The sequence below is a fragment of the Phodopus roborovskii genome, unplaced genomic scaffold (assembly GCF_943737965.1).
Source record: "Phodopus roborovskii unplaced genomic scaffold, PHOROB, whole genome shotgun sequence".
Lineage (NCBI taxonomy): Eukaryota > Metazoa > Chordata > Mammalia > Rodentia > Cricetidae > Phodopus > Phodopus roborovskii.
The window spans coordinates 17369604-17387645 of record NW_026125052.1 but is presented as its reverse complement, the minus strand read 5'-3'; the positions used below and the strand labels follow the sequence as shown (position 1 = coordinate 17387645).

The following is an 18042-nucleotide window of genomic DNA, read 5'->3' as shown; positions in this document are numbered from 1 at the left end:
CTGAGGAACTCAGGACCTCTTTGTCAAGAGAAGGCAGCCTAGGAAACAGATATAGACAGTGAGTGTGGTAGAGCTGCAGTGACCACCTCTGCTATGGATGACCTAGGGGTTCCTGGAGGAGGCACTGAGGTGTGTGTGTGTGTGTGTGTGTGTGTGTGTGTGTGTGTGTGACCTCTGTCCCTCAGTCCACGATGCCCTGCCATCCCAAGTGCTACAACCTTCATTCAGCGGAGGGGCTGGGGTACCCCATTCAAGAGCACTAAGTCCTGGAGGTGTGCCAGGACCATCAGCCACGCCCCGAACACAATTCCCCTGATGGGACATCACTGAATCAGAGCCCGAGACCCTTTCCACCCTGCCAGCCTCCACCTGCCAGTCTACGGGTTGTGGATCCTTAAGCGGAAGAGGTGGTTGCAGAGGGGTCGCAGGATGGGGTGCACCTGCCGAGGGAGTGCCGGGAAGAAGGGTCCCCGGGCGGTGCCCCTTTTGTCCTATCGCAGCGGTGGCCCGGGCCGGGGCTGGGGGGCGGCGGGGGGCGGGCCCAAAGCTCACGTGCTCGCGAGCTCTCCTCTTAACCCGGCCCTGCCGCCCCGCCGGGACGGCTGCGGCCAGAGCGCACTGAGCCCCGCTCCACCCACCCGCGACCCCGGCCCGCGCGCCCGCCCCGCTCGCCGCCGGCGCTGCCCGCCCCCGCCCTCCTCCCTCCCTCCCTCCCTCCTTCCCTCTCTCCCTCCCCGCGACGCTCGCAGCCGCAGCCCCCGGACCCGGAGGATTATGAGCGAACCATGAGGCGGCTGCGGCGCTGGGCGATCGCGGCTCTCCTGCTGCTGCCGCTGCTCCCCCCGCCCGGTGAGTGACCCTGGCCGCCTGGTCCCTGCCCCCGCGTCCCTGGCCGGCCCGCGCCCCGGGCTTTTGCGGCGGTTTCTGCTGCAGCTACATTTTCCTGCAGTGCTCTGGGTGACAGCGGGTCCCGAGAGCGGGAGGGTAGGGGAGCGGGAGAGGAGGGAAGGTGCTTCCACCCACCTGTCCGGATCCGGCCGGCCCTACAGCTACCGTCCCCAGGAAGCTGGCCCGCGGACTCTGCAGGTCTCTGCGGGTTTGGGGGTGGGGGGGCAGTCGTGACTGTTGGGCAGAATGAAGCTCTCGGCCCCCTCCTCGTGGGACTGTTCCCTCATCAAGGCGGCCAGATCCTCCCACCCGTGTGCCCTCTGGGCTCCAAGGGCCGCGACCGAGTGGGGGCTGGGGCGTGCCCCCCATCCCAAGTCTCCTGCCCCATGGAGGGCAACTGCCTGCAGCTATGGCCTTGTCTCCTCAGGTCTTGGGGCCCTGGGTCCCAGTGGAGCTCTGCATTGGAGGAGCTCAGCCCAGTCGGGGATCCCAGAGAGCCCAGAGGGCCCCGAGGTCACAGAGCCCAGCCGGCTGGTAAGGGAGAGCTCCGGGGGAGAGGTCCGAAAGCAGCAAGTGGACACCAGGGTCCGCCAGGATCCACCCAGGGGGACGGTGAGTGGGGCTGGGTGGTGAGGTCATGGGGCTGGAAGTAGCCAGGGTTCGGTGCCACCCACTGAGGCTGCAGGAGCTTCCCTTTCTGTGCAATGGGCCATCAGGTGGAGCTGAAGCCCAACAGCGGGGACACTGGGACTCTCCAGGCCCCTCCTGTCACTGTAGAAACCCCCAGCCCTGCACACCCGTAGACACTAGCATGCTCGGGTTTCAGTCTGCTTCGGGTCATCCTTCAACCATTCCCCAGGGCCCACCAGAACCAGTGGTCCTGTCTAAAAAGGCCTTGGGGGCAGGGCAGGACTGTGCGGCTAAGCTCCCAGTCAGGGATTCATGCTCCTAAGTCCCACCAAACCCATCCCCCAGTGGTCTTTCTTGGAACAGTGCAACGCTTGCTACTGCCTCAGTTTCCCATTGTGCACACACAGGCTTATTCTTCTTGTCCTAGCTGAAGGTGGGGCCTTTCGAAATGATCTGAGGCCCAGAATTCATCTGCACATAAATGGCAGCTCTACCTGTGTCCTGTCCCTTTCAAGCTGCCGGGCCCCTGGCTCCCCGAGGAAGGTTAGGAATGAAGGAGATTAAGTGCAATTAATAATTAATTAACGTCATGTGAATAATAATCACCCAGATGGAATATTCATTCAGCATGTCTTAGCTCTCCAGGTGCTTGAGGCTGAAAGTTAGCCGGGCCAACAGGGGCGGCAAAGGCTTGTCTAGTGAGAGCCTGGCAGAAACAGGAGGTGTAGAGAGAGACTCAGGAGAGGGGCAAACCCCAGGCTGAGAAGTTAGGGCATCTGGGAGTGTTGGGAGGTAAATTGGGCTGGGCAGAGGGAGGAAGGGAACGGATGACACTGGCGTCTGGCCCTGCCTAATGCACTCGGTTAAAAGCCCTTAAGGGGGGGTTCGAGGGGCGGCACGGGGGTGGGGAATAGTTGAGAAATGGAGTGGAGCAGGAAGGAACATGCATAATAGATGGACCATCACTCAGGGCTGTGTCAAAGAGGAGAGGGGAGGGGGCTAATGGTCCTGAGTTGGCAGCTGCTGCAGGGGTAGGGGTGGGGGTAGAGGCCAACTTCAGTGCCCACTCTGGCACCCAGGGAGGCAGCTGAAGGAGCCTGAGGGATGTCTCGGGCCCAGAGGTAGGGTATCGGTTCCTAGTGTAGCTTTCTATGAACTGAGCGCTCCACAGTGGACTTGACCCTGCCTGACCGCTGAGACTCTGGCTTGTGTCTTAGAGGATGCACAAATTGTGGGCTCAAGGTTTACTTGAGAAGCACGCAGGATGAGAAGTGGGGGTTGCAGCTGGGTAGGCTGTGCCTTCAGCTAGTTCTCCTTAATGCCCATAGCAGGCCTAGGCTACGGTCTCCCCTTGACGGGGAAGTGCAGTGGGGCTGGGCTGGGCTCTGGGTGTTCTGCTGGGTGAGTGGGTTGGCATGTGTGTGAAGCTGGGCATATGCAACTGACTGAATCCAACACATGAGAAGTGGCCGAGGTGTGGGGGTAGAGAGTCCTGTGGACTTGGGGTAGTGGTTGTCTATGGTGGAGGATTCCCTAGGCCTGAGACCCTTTAGGGACCACATGCATTCCAAAGGCTAGATACCTTCCAAAGGCGCTACCGGGGAGGGAAAAGCCAAGGCCATGGACTACTTTGGGCCAAGCACTCCACTGACAGTGTAATGTGTTGTGTTCTAGGGTTCCCCTGGCTTTGGGGGAGGGCGGGGCTAGGACAGAAATTAGACCCCAGATGTCACCATCATACCTTGCTGGGGAGGGACCTCCCCAGCTGTCGAATGTCTGGGTTGGTTAGTATTCATGAGAACTCCAGAAGCCGTTTCGTTTCCCAGACTCGGCTCTCTTTACCAAGGCTCTGGATACCTCATTTCTCTTATTTGGAAGGAAACTGGGCTTGTGTCATGGAGAAGTGGGAGAACGGAAGACCCAGAAAGCCGTGGCCTCAGGGAGCCTGCAGCCCAGGGATGGGGGAAGACTAGAGGACCGTGGTGTACGGTTGGGTTGGTTGTTCACTGCTTAAGTGCATCTAGGCAGAGTAAGCCAGTGGAGTCCATCGGCCCATGAAACGGCTGTGTGGATTTTGTCTGCCTCTGAGAAACCCAGACTCCTGGGGCACCAAAGAGAAGGCAGGCCATGGGCAGCAAGCAAAGTCACAACTTGGGGTCCCAGGCCTGCAGACAGTTGTCACCTGAGCACATTCAAGAACTACCAGAACTGTAATTGCTGTGGTGTTTTTGCACAGGAGTCGGAGGGCAAGTGACTGAGACCCCCCCCAATCCATGCGAGATGGACATGGGGACAGCAAGGTCAGGGACACAGGGGTCCCCCAGACACAAGGCCATGATGTCATTTGCAGCTGTGGCAGAGTAGCAACACAGCTCTGCCTGGGTCTTGGGGGAAGAGGGGCTCTCTGAAGGAGATGAGTGACTGGAAGCCAAGGACAGGGCGTCTGGAGGTTGGTTACCTGTGCAGCTCCAGGTGGGAATTTAAGAGGTACACTGTGACATCTGCAGCCCTCCCACAAGACTCTGGCCTGTGGGCCTGGCCTTACCCAAGCACCCTCCTGGCTGCCTCGAGGAGCCCAGCTGTCCAGAGTCTGTCCCCAGAGGGACTGATGACCCTGTAAGGGGTGACTCTGTCCTCAAAAATTTAGGTCAAATCCAATCATCAGAAATGTGTACCTGTTCTTGTCTGTGGCCTGCTGCCCTGTTGATGAATGGAGCCTTCCATCTTTGCTGGTGGCTGCTGGGGGGGTTGCTGTTGGATGAGGGGGCTCTGGATGAGGCCCCCTCTTTCTGGCTTCTTCCCCAAGAGGTGGAATGTCTCCAAGCTCAGAGGGAGAAGTGAGACCCTCACAGTTAAATCACTCCAAGCAGATCTGGAGTACAAGCCACCGCCATTCATGTCCCCATCACAGGAGGTAAACAAAGGACGTATTTTACCCTTAAAGCCCTGTTCAGCTGTCAAGCTGTGGAAGTCATCCATATTGTGATTACTGCCCCTGACTGTAATGATGTGCTGAGCTGGGCTTCATACCATGCTTATGACATCCCAATTTACCCGGAGATAAGCTGAGGATGGCGGTGACTGGCTCCTTAGGTCTTATACTGCCAAGCCACCCTGAATGAGTGTTGAGCACTTGGATGGGGAGAAAGGTAACAATAGCTCATGTGCCACTGAAAGGTCATTGAAAGGTGAATTAGTGTTTATGTATGTGTGTCTGCATTTGTGTAAGTATATGTGTGTGAGTATATGTGTGCATATGTCTGTGTGTGTGTGTTTATGAAATCTGGGTGCTTAAGCTGAGCAGTGGTGGCAGCGCACACCTTTAGTTCCAGCACTCAGGAGACAGAGGCAGGCGGATCTCTGTGAGTTTGAGGACAGCCAAGGCTGTTACACAGAAAAACCCTGTCTCGTAAAACCAAAAAAACAAACAAACAAACCCAAACTGGATACTTAGAGACAGAGCTGTGTGTGAGTGGGTTGAAGCTTCTGGGGACTGGCAGGTGCTGCTCTGCAGACAAGGAGTTAGAGGAGGTGGGATTCAGAGTAACTGAGGGGCAGTGCCTGGAGCTTGTGGGGAGCAGGACTCCAGCACCCTAGAATGCTGGTGATCTTAGCATCCCTCTCCCACCACTGAGATGCTAGGAATGAGGCAGAGGCCGTTGTCCTTCTCTGTGCCCTATAGTCTGGCTGGGCCACACACAGGGCATGGAGAGAGGCATGGGCAGCTAGAAGCAGATGCCTGGGAGGCAGGGAGGCCACAGGACAGAGTGGGTGGAGGGGCTGTCACCTGCCGGGTCACCCCAGCCACCATGCAGACACAGCCTCCAGCCCTGGAGTGAGACTTGACCTGGCACCTCCCCAGCATGACCCTGGGCCTGTTACCATCTGGTGTTGCTCCCTGAGGATCTGCCAGCCCCTGAAGGGTGAGATCAAATGAACAGACACCTAACCAGCAAGGTCACCAAGAAGGAAAAGGCAAGCGCAGGGCATGGGGTCGTGACCAGTTCTGAGAGGTACTGAGCAGGGAGAGGCTGAGGTGGCCAATTGCTGTGACCTCGTGTCTAGAGGGCCCTAGGGACTGAGAGTAATGGGAGGAGGCATGGCTGGGCTGCTGGAGGGACAGTGGGACAGCCTGGCAAGGAGAGCTATTGACTTTGTTAGAGCACTGGCCAAAAGCTTGACAGGGACTTGCAGGTCCCAGAGCCAGCAGCCCAATGCCTGGAATAGGCCTGAGTTTCGTTATCTGGCTCTCCCTCCAGCAGTGGTCTGAGCTGGGCCAGGCCAACATGCCTTGGTGCCTGACTTCTTAACTGTCTCCTACTCCGTGTACAGAGTCCCCTCGTGGCTGGTACTCTCTGAGCTGAGCCCATGTGCACTGGAGGAGGGTGGTGTGTCCCGCAGCTGAGCTTCACTGGCTAAAAGAGTATTGGAGAGAGAGAGCCCTGCCGTGTCTCTCCCTGCTTTCCCCAGAATGGGATCAGCACAGCCTGGCAAAGCTGGCCTTCCAATTCTGACATGCACTCACCTTACCTTCATCAGAGGGAAAATCTGGGGCTTGAGAGGCTTCTGGGCCATCCCTAAGGTTGTGCAACTTAGAACAGGACCAAGGGAAGGGGTCTGGAGGGCACTCAGGATAAGGACTTCTAGACAGACAAGCGGGAGCAGTCCTAAGGTGAGGGGAGCAGAGATGCCCTGGCAGAGCTGAAGGAGAGAGGATCCGAGTCAGGACAGACCTAGGGGAGGGGATAGCAGCCTTGGCCAGGTGAAGGGCTTAGAGAGGAGGCAGTGAGAACTCCTTGCCCTTGGCTTTCTATTTTGAGTCTGATCGATGCTCTGGGGGCTTAGGGTGGAGCTTGGAAGCTCAGATGGCCTGGGATGGGGTGAGTCTGTGTCCTTGGAGCTCACAGGTCTGCCTTCCCAGGCCCTGGCCTTTGGCTTCTTCTTGCCTGCATTCCCAGAACCTTCTATGGCTTTGGGCCGACTTCCATCACTTGTCACCTTTCTAGAAGAAAGGCCTTGGAAATCTATTCCCTGGGATTGAATTATCAGCCTCTTTTTTTTTTTTTTTTTTTTTTTTTTTTTTTTTTAATTTTTCTTCCTTTTCTGTTTGGGACACAAGGTTCAGTATGGAGCCAAGGCTGACCTGGAACTATGGAGCTGAGGCTAGCCTCAAACTCATGATCTTCCTGCCTCATCCTCCAAGGGCTATGATGGTGGGTTGTATCACCACACAGGGCATTAGCATCTCTTACCTATATGGCCTTGTGCACACCAGTTATGGTCTCTGTGCTGGTTCCCGGCTGTCAGGAAGGACTGGAGCAGCTGTCCCACAGGGTTGTTGGAGAGATCAAATATGGCAGGTGCTCATGAAGGGTTCAGACCAGTGCATTGGCCCTGAGAGGTGCTCAGGGAGCGTAGTTGTGATTGGGTGGTAAAGGAAGTCAACTAGGCAGGGGCCGGAAACCCCTTGACCTTATTGTCAGGACTCTGGTCCTGCAAAAGCCAGCCAGAGAACAGACACTCCTACCTGGGCAGCAGAGTGGCAGGGCACTTGCCCGGCACCTGGAGGTCTGCCCTCCTAAACAGATGGAGTAGAGGCAGACTCCAACCCCTGAACTCATCCCGAAGACCTTTCCAAGTGCTTTGGAAGACTAAAAGGAGTTGTTGCAGCTTGGGGTGGGCTTAGGCCCTTAAGGTGTGTCCCTAAGGTGCTTGTAACTCTCAAGCCAGCTCCCCCTTAATCCGAAGCTCTGCTGCCCTTCTCAGGAAGTGGGGTGAAGCTTTCCCTTCCAGCCTTTGATGTCTCTGTTTTCCCACCCCCACCCGCCAAGCAGCTGGGCACCCAGGCAGAGAGGGCAGCCATCTTGCTCGGGCCTAGTCCATTGCCATGGCAACCTGGAGCCTCCCAGCCCCACTGCATATGCCCCTTTGAAAAATTTATCAGGAAAACTTCCGTGTTTAAAAATTAACTGTGGAACTGAAATATTAAAGATGAACTGTTTTGGGAGGCAAAGCGCAATGGATGGGAGCTGTGGAAGCGCTGCCTCCCTCTCAAGGCGGTGCCTGCCCTTGCCCCTCATCAGGACCCCTCATCAGGACCCATTCCCACCTGCTCCACGTGTCTGAAAACCCAGGTCCGCCTGTGTAGATTGCAGCTGGGGCCTGCTTCCCTTCCCCTGCCCACCATGAGCTGGGGACCCTTCTGCCTCTCCATGGAGTGTGTGGGGGCTTCTTTTTGTTCCAATGAAGCTGGGGTGGTCCTGCCAACAGCTCCGAGAACCTAGCATGAGGCCACAAGCAGATTAAGCTGTGCATCTCTGATTCTCAAAGAAACCAACTCAGAAAGTAGCCAGAGGACAGGGTGCCCAGGACCCGGGTGGAGGGTGGGCCGTGGCCAAGGTTGACTAACTATCCCCAGGAAAGGAACGGGGTCTCAGAGGACCCCTCAGCTGCTGAAGCTTGGCTGCCCCTCCCCAAGGTTCCTTTGGGGCCCTCTACCCCCACTTCAGGCTGACTCCTCTCTGCCCTTCCCCATACCAGCCCGTGCACCTGGCCCAGGTGAGTTTCGTCATCCCAGCCTTCAATGCAAACTTCACCCTGGACCTGGAACTGAACCAGTGAGTGGAGGGGGCCTGGAGCCAGAGGGTGGGCTGTGGACAGTGGGGCCTGGAGCCAGAGGGTGGGCCGTGGACAGTGGGGCTTGGTTGGCTGTGGGTCCCCGGGGACTCGGATCCTTAGCTGGGGTGGGACCTAAAGGGGACCTGGCCTCACCAAGTGATCCTCCTTCCTCCTGTTTCAGTCACCTCCTGTCCTCGCAGTATGTGGAACGCCACTTCAGCCGGGAAGGGACAACTCAACACAGCACTGTGAGTGACTCTGGAAGGGATGGTGTAGGATAGAGGTGTTCTGTGGTTACAGGTGCAAGGGTGGAGCTGTAGGTGTGAATTAGAGGGCACTGGCCTGGCGTGTGTGGGGGTACTTTGACCCTGGGAACCCAGCACAGAGAAATGGTGAGGACAGTGGTGGCTGGTGGAGGACACTCACCAGCCACACTCAGCATGGCCTGGTGTCTGGGGACCTCCCATCCCTCCCCACCTTAGAGGCTCTGTGGACCAGCAGTTAGGAAGGCCAGGAGGTGTGGGCCATCCACATTCAGGCTGAGGTCTGACTTCCCCAGCCTCCTCCCTTGCATGGAGGTGTAATAGCATCCCCATTATGTCAATGTTAAGTATATCCCCAGAATCTCCTGGGGGGGGGGTTGGAAGAAATGACAGCCTCTTCCTTGGTTGGGGAGTGCTGGGGACCAAACCCAAGGCCCTTGCACATCCTAGGCAAGAGCTCCACCCCTGAGCAGCAGACCAAAATGCATCCTCTTGCCCTGGGAGTCCTGGGATGTCTGCCACACCAGGGTCTCAGCCCTGGAGGCCTAAAAGCCTGAACAAAGATGAATGAGTGTCTATAAATAGCTTCCCCCCCCCCCCAGCTGTTCCCTGTTCTGGAACTGGAGCACAAGTAATTCCGCAGGAAGCAGAGTTGGGAGAGGCGGGTGCGCTGGTCCCCTCTGACCTATGAGCCAGGTCAGGAGAACCCACGCTGTCTATAGTCCCTCAGCTGCAGACCACGTGCGACTGTGAGCTTGTGCACCAGGGCTGGGGGCCCATCTATAGCAGGCCCTGGTTAAATGACACACTGTATGTGGCGTGCTGAGAACAGGGCCTGGGGTTGGCAGGTTGGCAGGTACTATGTGAGAGCCATCTGTATCTGTTGGCCTCAAAGGAGTCTGGGATCCCTCACCAGCCCCAACAAATAGCCAGGAGCTGCTGCTGTGGACCAATGTCCTCATTTCATGGGGTAGAGGAAGCTGACCCAGAAAGTATTAGGAGACAGAGGAGGTAGAAGTCCCACAGGTTAAAGCCCCTGGTATTCATGAGTCTGCAGCCCCTGCACTGTCCCCCTGCCTCCATGCTCGGGCAGGGTGTGTGACTCACAGCCCTGCTGCTCCACAGGGGGCTGGAGACCACTGCTACTACCACGGGAAACTCCGAGGCAGCTCAAACTCTTTCGCTGCCCTCTCTACTTGCCAGGGACTGCAGTGAGTATGGGGAGGGCTGTGGGGAGGGCTCTGCCTGGCTGGGATGGTGGGGAACCTCGCCTCTCTCCACAGCGGGGTCTTCTCTGATGGGAACCTGACTTACATCATAGAGCCCAAGGAGATGGCTGGGCCTTGGGGACCCCCACAGGTAAGCAAGGCCTGCACGGGCCTTCCTGCCCTCCTAATGGCCTTGCTGTGACTACGCACAGCTGTGACACCTCCTCCTTCCCTGCAGTAACCTCAGCCTCACCGCCCTGGGTGACCCCAGCTTTGGTTGCTGCCTTCTATGCCCCCATCTCCAATGTCCCCTCTGTCCCCCAAGTGACCTCTCACTGGGCTCCAGTGTCCTTTGCCCCCGTCTCTCAGGGCGCCCCCAGGTCTTGACCCTGGAATCTGAGCATCTGGGAGATCAGATCCGACATGGGAGGTCTGGCCAGTTCCGGGTCACCCTAGGGTGGGGTGGGGGAAGGGCTGGAGCTACCTCCAATTTGAGCCCAGAGCAGACCTGGTTGGCTCCCCAAGAACTAATTCCCCTCATTGCAGGGACCCCTTCCCCACCTCATTTACCGGACCCCTCTCCTCCCAGCCCCCCTCGGATGCAGGGAGCCAGGTAAGGGAGGGGGAAGAGGGTGGGGCTGGCCAGCGGGACCCCTCTTACCTACTGCTCCCCACAGGCTGCCTGTTCGCTGTCCCTGCCCAGTCTGCTCCTCCCACCTTGCCCAGGCTGAGAAGGAAAAGGCAGGTACGGGGGCCCGCATAGCCTCGGGCTGCAGAGACCTTAGACTGTGGTCCAGGGCAGGTCATCCCCACCTATGGCTGAGCAAAGGAGAGCTCAGAGGGATGAGGTCAGGAGTCAGGGAACTACCTCCCGGAAGGGCCCCTCAACTCCTCCTCAACACTGGTGTCTACACGGGTTCCCATTTTGGGGCCCTCAGACACTGCATGCCCTCTGCTCTCCTTTCTAGGCTGGGGGGATATGGCACTTTCTGCCAGTTGGGGGCTGGCACCATCCATGACTGGAGACCAGAATGTCCCCTCCCCACAAGTCTGCCCATGGTTTGGCCATGAGCCTAGACATGGAGGGGACTGATTCCAAGTGCCCACCCGCCCTCCAGGTCCGCAGGGGCCATCCCACAGTGCACAGCGAGACCAAGTATGTAGAATTGATTGTGATCAACGACCACCAGCTGGTAAGTTCCCAGGCTGAGGGGGCTCTGGGAGGAGCAGCCCAGGGGAGCCTTGCCTTCTTTTCCTCCTCTTCCTGGCAGTTCGAGCAGATGCGGCAGTCAGTGGTCCTCACCAGCAACTTTGCAAAGTCTGTTGTGAACCTGGCGGATGTGGTAAGCAGCATCACTGTTCCCCTCTCCCCTTTCCTCCCCCACCATACATCCAGGCATCTAGGGGTCATTGTCATCTAGGGGTCATTGTCAGTCACTGATTCCCATTTCTTAGAAACATAGATTGCAGCTTCCCTCCACCCCCACCCCCATCTTCTCTGTGGGCCCAGATATACAAGGAACAGCTCAACACAAGAATTGTGCTGGTTGCCATGGAAACATGGGCAGATGGGGACAAGATCCAGGTGCAGGATGACCTACTGGAGACCCTGGCCCGGCTTATGGTCTACCGGCGGGAGGGTCTACCTGAGCCTAGTGATGCCACCCACCTCTTCTCGTGAGTCCCCACACTACACCCTGCCGGTTTTTACTGCCTGTGCCAGAGCCCCTTTTCACGCCTGCCACCTGCTGCCAGCCACACGCTCCAGCTGGGTGTCCTCTGCACCTTAGGTTGGTTGTGCAGGAGATGTTCTCTTTGCCTTCCCCTTGCCACACTGCCCATCATCCCTACCTCAATGACCCGGTACCCTAGCGAGGGACAAACACAATTCAAGGCTCTCGAACCTCTGGTTTGGCTTATAGGGGACCCAAAGAGGAGAGGGGGGCTGGCATGAGGTGATGGGCTAGAGTCCACTGCTGCTTCTGCGAAGTCATCCTGACAGCTCTCTCCCTTCTAGAGGAGAGGGGGGCTGGCATGAGGTGATGGGCTAGAGTCCACTGCTGCTTCTGCGAAGTCATCCTGACAGCTCTCTCCCTTCTAGAGGAGAGGGGGGCTGGCATGAGGTGATGGGCTAGAGTCCACTGCTGCTTCTGCGAAGTCATCCTGACAGCTCTCTCCCTTCTAGGGGTAGAACCTTCCAGAGCACCAGCAGTGGGGCGGCCTACGTAGGGGGTATCTGTTCAATGTCCCGGGGCGGAGGCGTGAACGAGGTGAGCATGGAGAGTCATGGTGGTGGTGGAGGGGGCCAAGGGAGCAGCTTGCTAAGACACAATGGCTCTTGGAAAGATGTAAGACATCCTGGCTCCGTCTTCCCTGCCCTTAGTATGGCAACATGGGTGCTATGGCGGTGACCCTGGCCCAGACTCTAGGGCAGAACTTGGGCATGATGTGGAATAAACACCGGAGCTCGGCAGGTACCAACCCTGAAGCCCACTCCATCTCAGACCCACCCGGCACCTCAAGAAGTAAAGAGGGTCAGTGTGGGGGTGCTCCTCCACCCTGTCTCATGTGTTCCTAAATTAAATTGCCTCTTAGGGGACTGCAAGTGTCCAGACATCTGGCTGGGCTGCATCATGGAGGACACTGGGTGAGTTCTCGGGGACAGACTTGGGGAAGAGTTTGGGGTAGCACTGGCTTCCAGGGACCCTGCTCATGGGACCACTCAGGATTCCAAGAACACAGGTTATCCTCAGCAAGGGAGGCTAGGACACCCAAATTGGCTAGACTGAAGCATGCTCTCTGGCCACTGGGAGGCGCCCGAGCCTCGTGCGAGCTGCCATCCCTCCGGAGCATTCCAACACTGGACTCTTTGTCCCCGAGGACAAAGTGATGTCCTCCACTCATTCCTAGATGGACATGTGAGATTGTCTGTCATGCGATCACTGGGCATTTCCTCAGCCTCCTTGTAGTGGTAACCAACTTTCTAGAGGGAAGGCTGCAGGGCTGCCCCCAGCAGCACAGTCTCTTCACACCTGCCCAGGTTCTACTTGCCCCGCAAGTTCTCGCGCTGCAGCATCGACGAATACAACCAGTTTCTGCAGGAGGGAGGCGGGAGCTGCCTGTTCAACAAGCCCCTCAAGGTACCAGGGGGGAGAACCGGGAAGCGGGGGTGGGCAGGGTCCCAGCCGGGCTCCCGACATCCCCTCCCCTTCCAGCTCCTGGACCCTCCCGAGTGCGGGAACGGCTTCGTGGAGGCGGGGGAAGAGTGCGACTGCGGTTCGGTGCAGGTGCGGGTAGTCTCCGGTGTGGGCCCGGGCTCGGAAGGGAGAGTACTGAGCGGGGAGGATCGAGGATAAGGGCTCGCTTCTTCCCGCTACTCTCAGGAGTGCAGCCGGGCGGGTGGCAACTGCTGCAAGAAATGCACCTTGACTCATGAGGCCATGTGCAGCGATGGGCTCTGCTGTCGCCGTTGCAAGGTGAGAAGGACCCAACGAGAGAGGGCGGAACGAGGGCGGGGCCAAGAGCAAAGAAACGATTGGATGCTCTAGACAAGAGGCGGGAGGGGGAGGAGTCGGTTATGTGTGGACCAGATGCTTCCCGAAGGAAGTATCTGTGCTGCCTTAGAGCTGAAGGCCGGGAATGAGGAGTGATGTTGGGAATTACTCTTAGATGTTGAGGACCAAGAGAAATAAGAAACGGGCCTTGGGAACCAGGTTCCAGGACAGTAGAATATTCTGGGTGGGCAGCGGTGAGGTATTTATCCTTTCCAGAAACACATGCATCCTTTTCCTAGTACGAGCCACGAGGTGTCTCCTGCCGAGAAGCGGTGAATGAGTGTGACATCGCCGAGACCTGTACCGGCGACTCAAGCCAGGTCTGCCAAACCGGCTGTCCTGTGGCGGCTCAAGCAAGACATCCCCTTCCCCTATAAGTTTGGATCTGAAGAGCTGACACTGCCCCTTTCTGCTTAGCGGCTGGCCACACTACCGCTAACCAGCCTCAGTTTTTGTCCCCCCCCCCCCCCCGAGAATGAGGTCCTTCAAGCCTCCTAGCTCTGTTCCTTCAGTCATTAAACAAGCATTTGTAGTCAGGCTGGCACTCCTACTGTCTAGCGCCAGAGATCTGGTGGGTAGTAACACTGGTTAATTAGATCTCATGCCTCCAGTGTAATGGGAGCAAGACACTGAGGAAGCCAAGAATAGCTTAGGGATTTATCAATCAAATCCTCAGAGCCAAATAGGCCCGTCCTTGATTTGGAAGAGCCATGGAACACAAGGCCCCTTTGGGAAGAATTTTTTCCCTACAGTCTTCCCCCTGGTACTTCTGCTCAGCCAGCCCCTCTCTCCACAGTGTCCCCCTAACCTTCACAAACTGGATGGTTACTACTGTGACCATGAGCAGGTATGAGGGACGGGAGGGGGGCTCCCATCTGAACTCTGCAGTCTTGTCCCTCAGTGTCTTCATGCTTTGTCTCCTATGGCTCACAGGGCCGTTGCTATGGAGGCCGCTGCAAAACCCGGGACCGGCAGTGCCAAGCCCTTTGGGGTCATGGTGAGTCCAGCTGGTTATGGGGAACACCTAGACTTGAGAGCTACGCTGGGACAGCTTCTAGTTGAACATAACCTGCACTGATGTGTGCCTCTGAGGACCTTGGGCATCAACCCAGGCAGAGTATGTGAGGTGTGGCTCTAAAGGAGACCCAGGAGTCCTGGGAATGATGCTCTACCCACCCCCACCCCCCTCTCTAGCGGCTGCAGATCGTTTCTGCTATGAGAAGCTGAATGTAGAGGGGACAGAGCGTGGAAACTGTGGACGCAAAGGATCTGGCTGGGTCCAATGCAATAAGCAGTGAGTAGAGCAGGCATCTCTCTGTTGGGCATCGGGGCTCAGGGAATCTACAGAGGTGAAGACTGCAGGCTCTGGGAAGAGTGTGGAGGTGGCGGCAGGTTCAGTACTTGGGTCTGAGGGAAAAGTTTGGGCTCACTGTCCCATGTGTCCCAACAGGGATGTGCTCTGTGGATTCCTCCTATGTGTCAACATCTCTGGAGCTCCTCGGCTAGGGGACCTGGGGGGAGACATCAGCAGTGTCACCTTCTACCACCAGGGCAAGGAGTTGGACTGCAGGTGTTGTCTGGGACCGTGGCTGGGGAAGATGCAGTATGATGGGGACAGGAGGACTGGAACTGAGCCCGGCTATTCCACCTCTCCAGGGGAGGCCACGTGCAACTAGCTGATGGCTCAGACCTGAGCTATGTAGAGGACGGCACAGCCTGCGGGCCCAACATGTTGTGCCTAGATCACCGTTGCCTGCCAGCGTCTGCCTTCAACTTCAGCACCTGCCCGGGCAGCGGGGAACGCAGAATCTGCTCCCACCATGGGGTGGGTGTCTGGAGGCCAGGGGTAGCACGCTGGAGGAGGCTCACACAGGGACATGGCTTTGCTTACCTGTGCTGGCCCACCTCACTTGCAGGTTTGCAGCAACGAAGGGAAGTGCATTTGCCAGCCAGACTGGACAGGCAAAGACTGCAGTATCCATAACCCCCTGCCAACGTCCCCTCCCACTGGGGAGACCGAGAGATACAAAGGTGAGGCTGAAGCTGGCCAGTGAGGTCTGTATTGCCCATTTCCCATGCCTGTCCCTGCCAACCAAGCCCTGCCCTCCTCCCCAGGTCCCAGCGGTACCAACATCATCATTGGCTCCATCGCCGGGGCTGTCCTGGTCGCAGCCATCGTCCTGGGCGGCACGGGCTGGGGATTTAAGTAAGAGACACATGCTCCCTAGATTCCCCTCCAGGTGCTTAGGGGGTTCAGCACCCCAGACTGTTGGAGCCCAATGATTTCCCCTACAGGTTAGCTCTCCCAGAACTCACACAGAGTCTTGTTTGAACATTTAAAACAATTTCCTGCTCGTATTTAAATGACAGATTTTACAGTCACTACCTTGACTTCCAGCCTCTTGAAAACCAACTGGAGGTTGGGCTCTGCTGGCTCAGTGTATTCCACACCGCCAGGGGAGAGGTGGGTGGGGCCCGTCTGAGATGTCCCCCGGTCCCTCTCCACATTCAGCCCATGAACTCCAGGACATTGAGGTTAGGGTCTGGTCTAGACTTCATACTGGGCACTTGAAGAGCTCTGAGGCCCAAGGTGACTTAGTGGCAGAGCCAGGACTTGAACCCTCTACCAATCTGGGGTAGGTCCATTTGTGGGGCAGAAGGTCTTCCTCTGATAGGCGGCCATTCCTTCAGAGAACAGGAAATTCACACAACTCCTTTTACTCTCTCTCTCCCTCCCTCCCTCCCCCCTTCCTCCCTCCCTCCCCCCTTCCTCCCTCCCTCCCCCCTTCCTCCCTCCCTCTCTCTCTCCCTCCCCCCCCTCCCCCCTCTGCCTGTCCTCTCCTTGGCTACCAAAGAAACATCCGTCGAGGAAGGTACGACCCGACCCAGCAGGGGGCAGTGTGATGCCGGCCACGTCATCCCTCCCGCTGTCCGTGTCTCCATTTCATCCGCCCCCTTGCATTCTGTTGACCTGGAGCTGGGATGATCCGATTCCCGCAGCCCTGCAGGCAGCCTGGGAAGCGAGTCCTCAGCCTGCTCTCTGGCCCTTCCTCCTGCCCACCCGCCTGTTGGGCCCTGCTCCTCCTTCAGCTGTCCTTTCCACAGCCAGGTCCCAAGGCCGGGTGGGCGCTGGAACTGTGCCCCGCAACCCCTGCCCCTAGGAGGGGGCATCCCTCTGCGTCCTGTCCCATCTGTTTTGTCTACCATGTCACCGCTGTCTGACCTCTGCCAGACCCCCTCCTGGCCAGCCTGTGACTTGATGCCTCCAAGACCTCTGGGGAGGAGGGAGGGGCGGCTGGAGGGCTCTCCCTCAGGGCCCAGCCGCATGGCCCTCTCCTGATGCCCTCTCTCCATTCCAGGTCCGGAGGGGCCTAAGTGCCACCCTGCTCCCTCCGAGCCTGGCACCCACCGTCTCGACCCTGAACCACAGAGGGAGGCAACCATGCAAATGTCTTCCAGGTCCAAACCCTTCAACTCCTGGCTGCACAGGGGTTGGGGGTTGGGGGTTGGGGCTGTGGCTTCGTCTTTCAGACCTCCTGGGTGGAGGGGCCTGGAGGAGGGCACTTCCTGCCCAGTTCCCCAACCCACCTCATGCGGCTTTGGCCTTGCACACATCTCCCCCTGTGAATGTAGCTTCCATCACCACAGGTTGGGGCCTGGAGTGGTGCCTGGTGGGGGCAGGTAGCCACCAGTGGACACAGCTGGGTGGACCCTCTTTAAAAGCAGGCAGCTGGAAGCAGGGTGGTAGCTCTCTGGGACTTCATGGGAAGGAGCTGATCTATACGGTTTTTCTCTTTTCTTTCTTTTTTAAATGCCTCTTAACTGATGAATGTAACCTTGGGGTCATTGGGGCCTGGGGAAAGTTGTAGGGATGTTTTGACACAGGAGGGCCTGGAAGGCCTAAGGCCTTGAGACCTCCCAGACCCCTCTCTGGGAGGCCCGCAATGGAACCCTGTCACTGAACCCAGCAGGGGCTGAGCAGCCCTGTGTGCCCCGCCTCCACCCAGCATTGAGGTTTGAGTGCTGATCAAAACCAAAGCTGCCTATCCCGTGCCCACTGCCTAGCTCATGGGTGCCATGACCCTTTGTCCTGGACTGTCTTTGATTCCAAACCAACCGTCCTGTCCCTGCTAGGGTGCACGCGTTTGGGGGTATAGAAAATATTAGTCCCTAAAATAAAATGGCACCATTCCCCTTTCAAGAAGGGTGATTCTGGGGCTGTCTCAGGGTTCAAGTGCCCCCTGATGTGGCCTGGCTGTTCCAGAGCAGGCTACCTTCCCAGGGAGGACTCTAGGTGGGGAGAACCCAGGGAGACCAGGCACCCCAGGGTTAGTGCCTGTGATATAAGAGACATCAGGAAAGGGCAAGCCTCATGGTTGATTATAGGCTATGAGGAAAGTCCTCACGCCCCCCCCCCATCAAAACCTTTATTCATCCCCCGAATTCTGGGGCTGAGTACTAAGTTTACAGATGTTCCTGTGGTCCTCACTGCAGCCCAGCCTGAGAGCTGGGCCAAGGCTGGCAGAACTGCTCAGCCCTCCCACGCAGTCTGTTGAGGCCTGCCTTCAGGACCCTATGGGGGACAGATGAGCTCTGGCCCCTTGCCCTTAAAGCCAGCTGGCCAGGCAGGACAGAGCTGGCTCCCTAATGGATGAAAGCCACAAAAGAAAGGAACCCCCTTTTTGGGAACACCCCCCTCAGGCTAAGTAGTGGCTCTGGATACTCCAGGGCCAAAGAGTTGCCGTTTGTGTTCATCCTGTTTCGGAGGCCTCTTTGAGAAGGCACATGGGAAAAAAAAAAAAAAAAAAAAAAAAAAAAAGGCTTCATTTCGCTAAACCAACCCAGAGGCACTCGGGAGTCTAGGACCCATTGGCAGCCTTT

General features: G+C 57.5%; 1 protein-coding gene across 1 annotated transcript; it reads left to right on the top strand.

Moving 5' to 3' along the window:
• The first annotated feature begins 695 nt into the window (after positions 1–695).
• Positions 696–17535, top strand: Adam11 (ADAM metallopeptidase domain 11). Its single transcript, XM_051177909.1, has 26 exons — positions 696–849; positions 1316–1500; positions 8059–8135; positions 8318–8384; positions 9525–9610; positions 9683–9758; positions 10154–10220; positions 10285–10352; positions 10726–10800; positions 10879–10950; positions 11118–11284; positions 11793–11877; positions 11991–12081; positions 12203–12254; positions 12648–12747; positions 12823–12894; positions 12991–13083; positions 13401–13481; positions 13958–14008; positions 14095–14158; positions 14356–14455; positions 14612–14731; positions 14818–14986; positions 15078–15192; positions 15277–15367; positions 16017–17535. Exons 1-26 carry the CDS (start codon positions 786–788, stop codon positions 16063–16065), a joined length of 2337 nt encoding a protein of 778 aa, XP_051033866.1. The 5' UTR covers positions 696–785; the 3' UTR covers positions 16066–17535.
• The last annotated feature ends 507 nt before the right edge of the window (positions 17536–18042 follow it).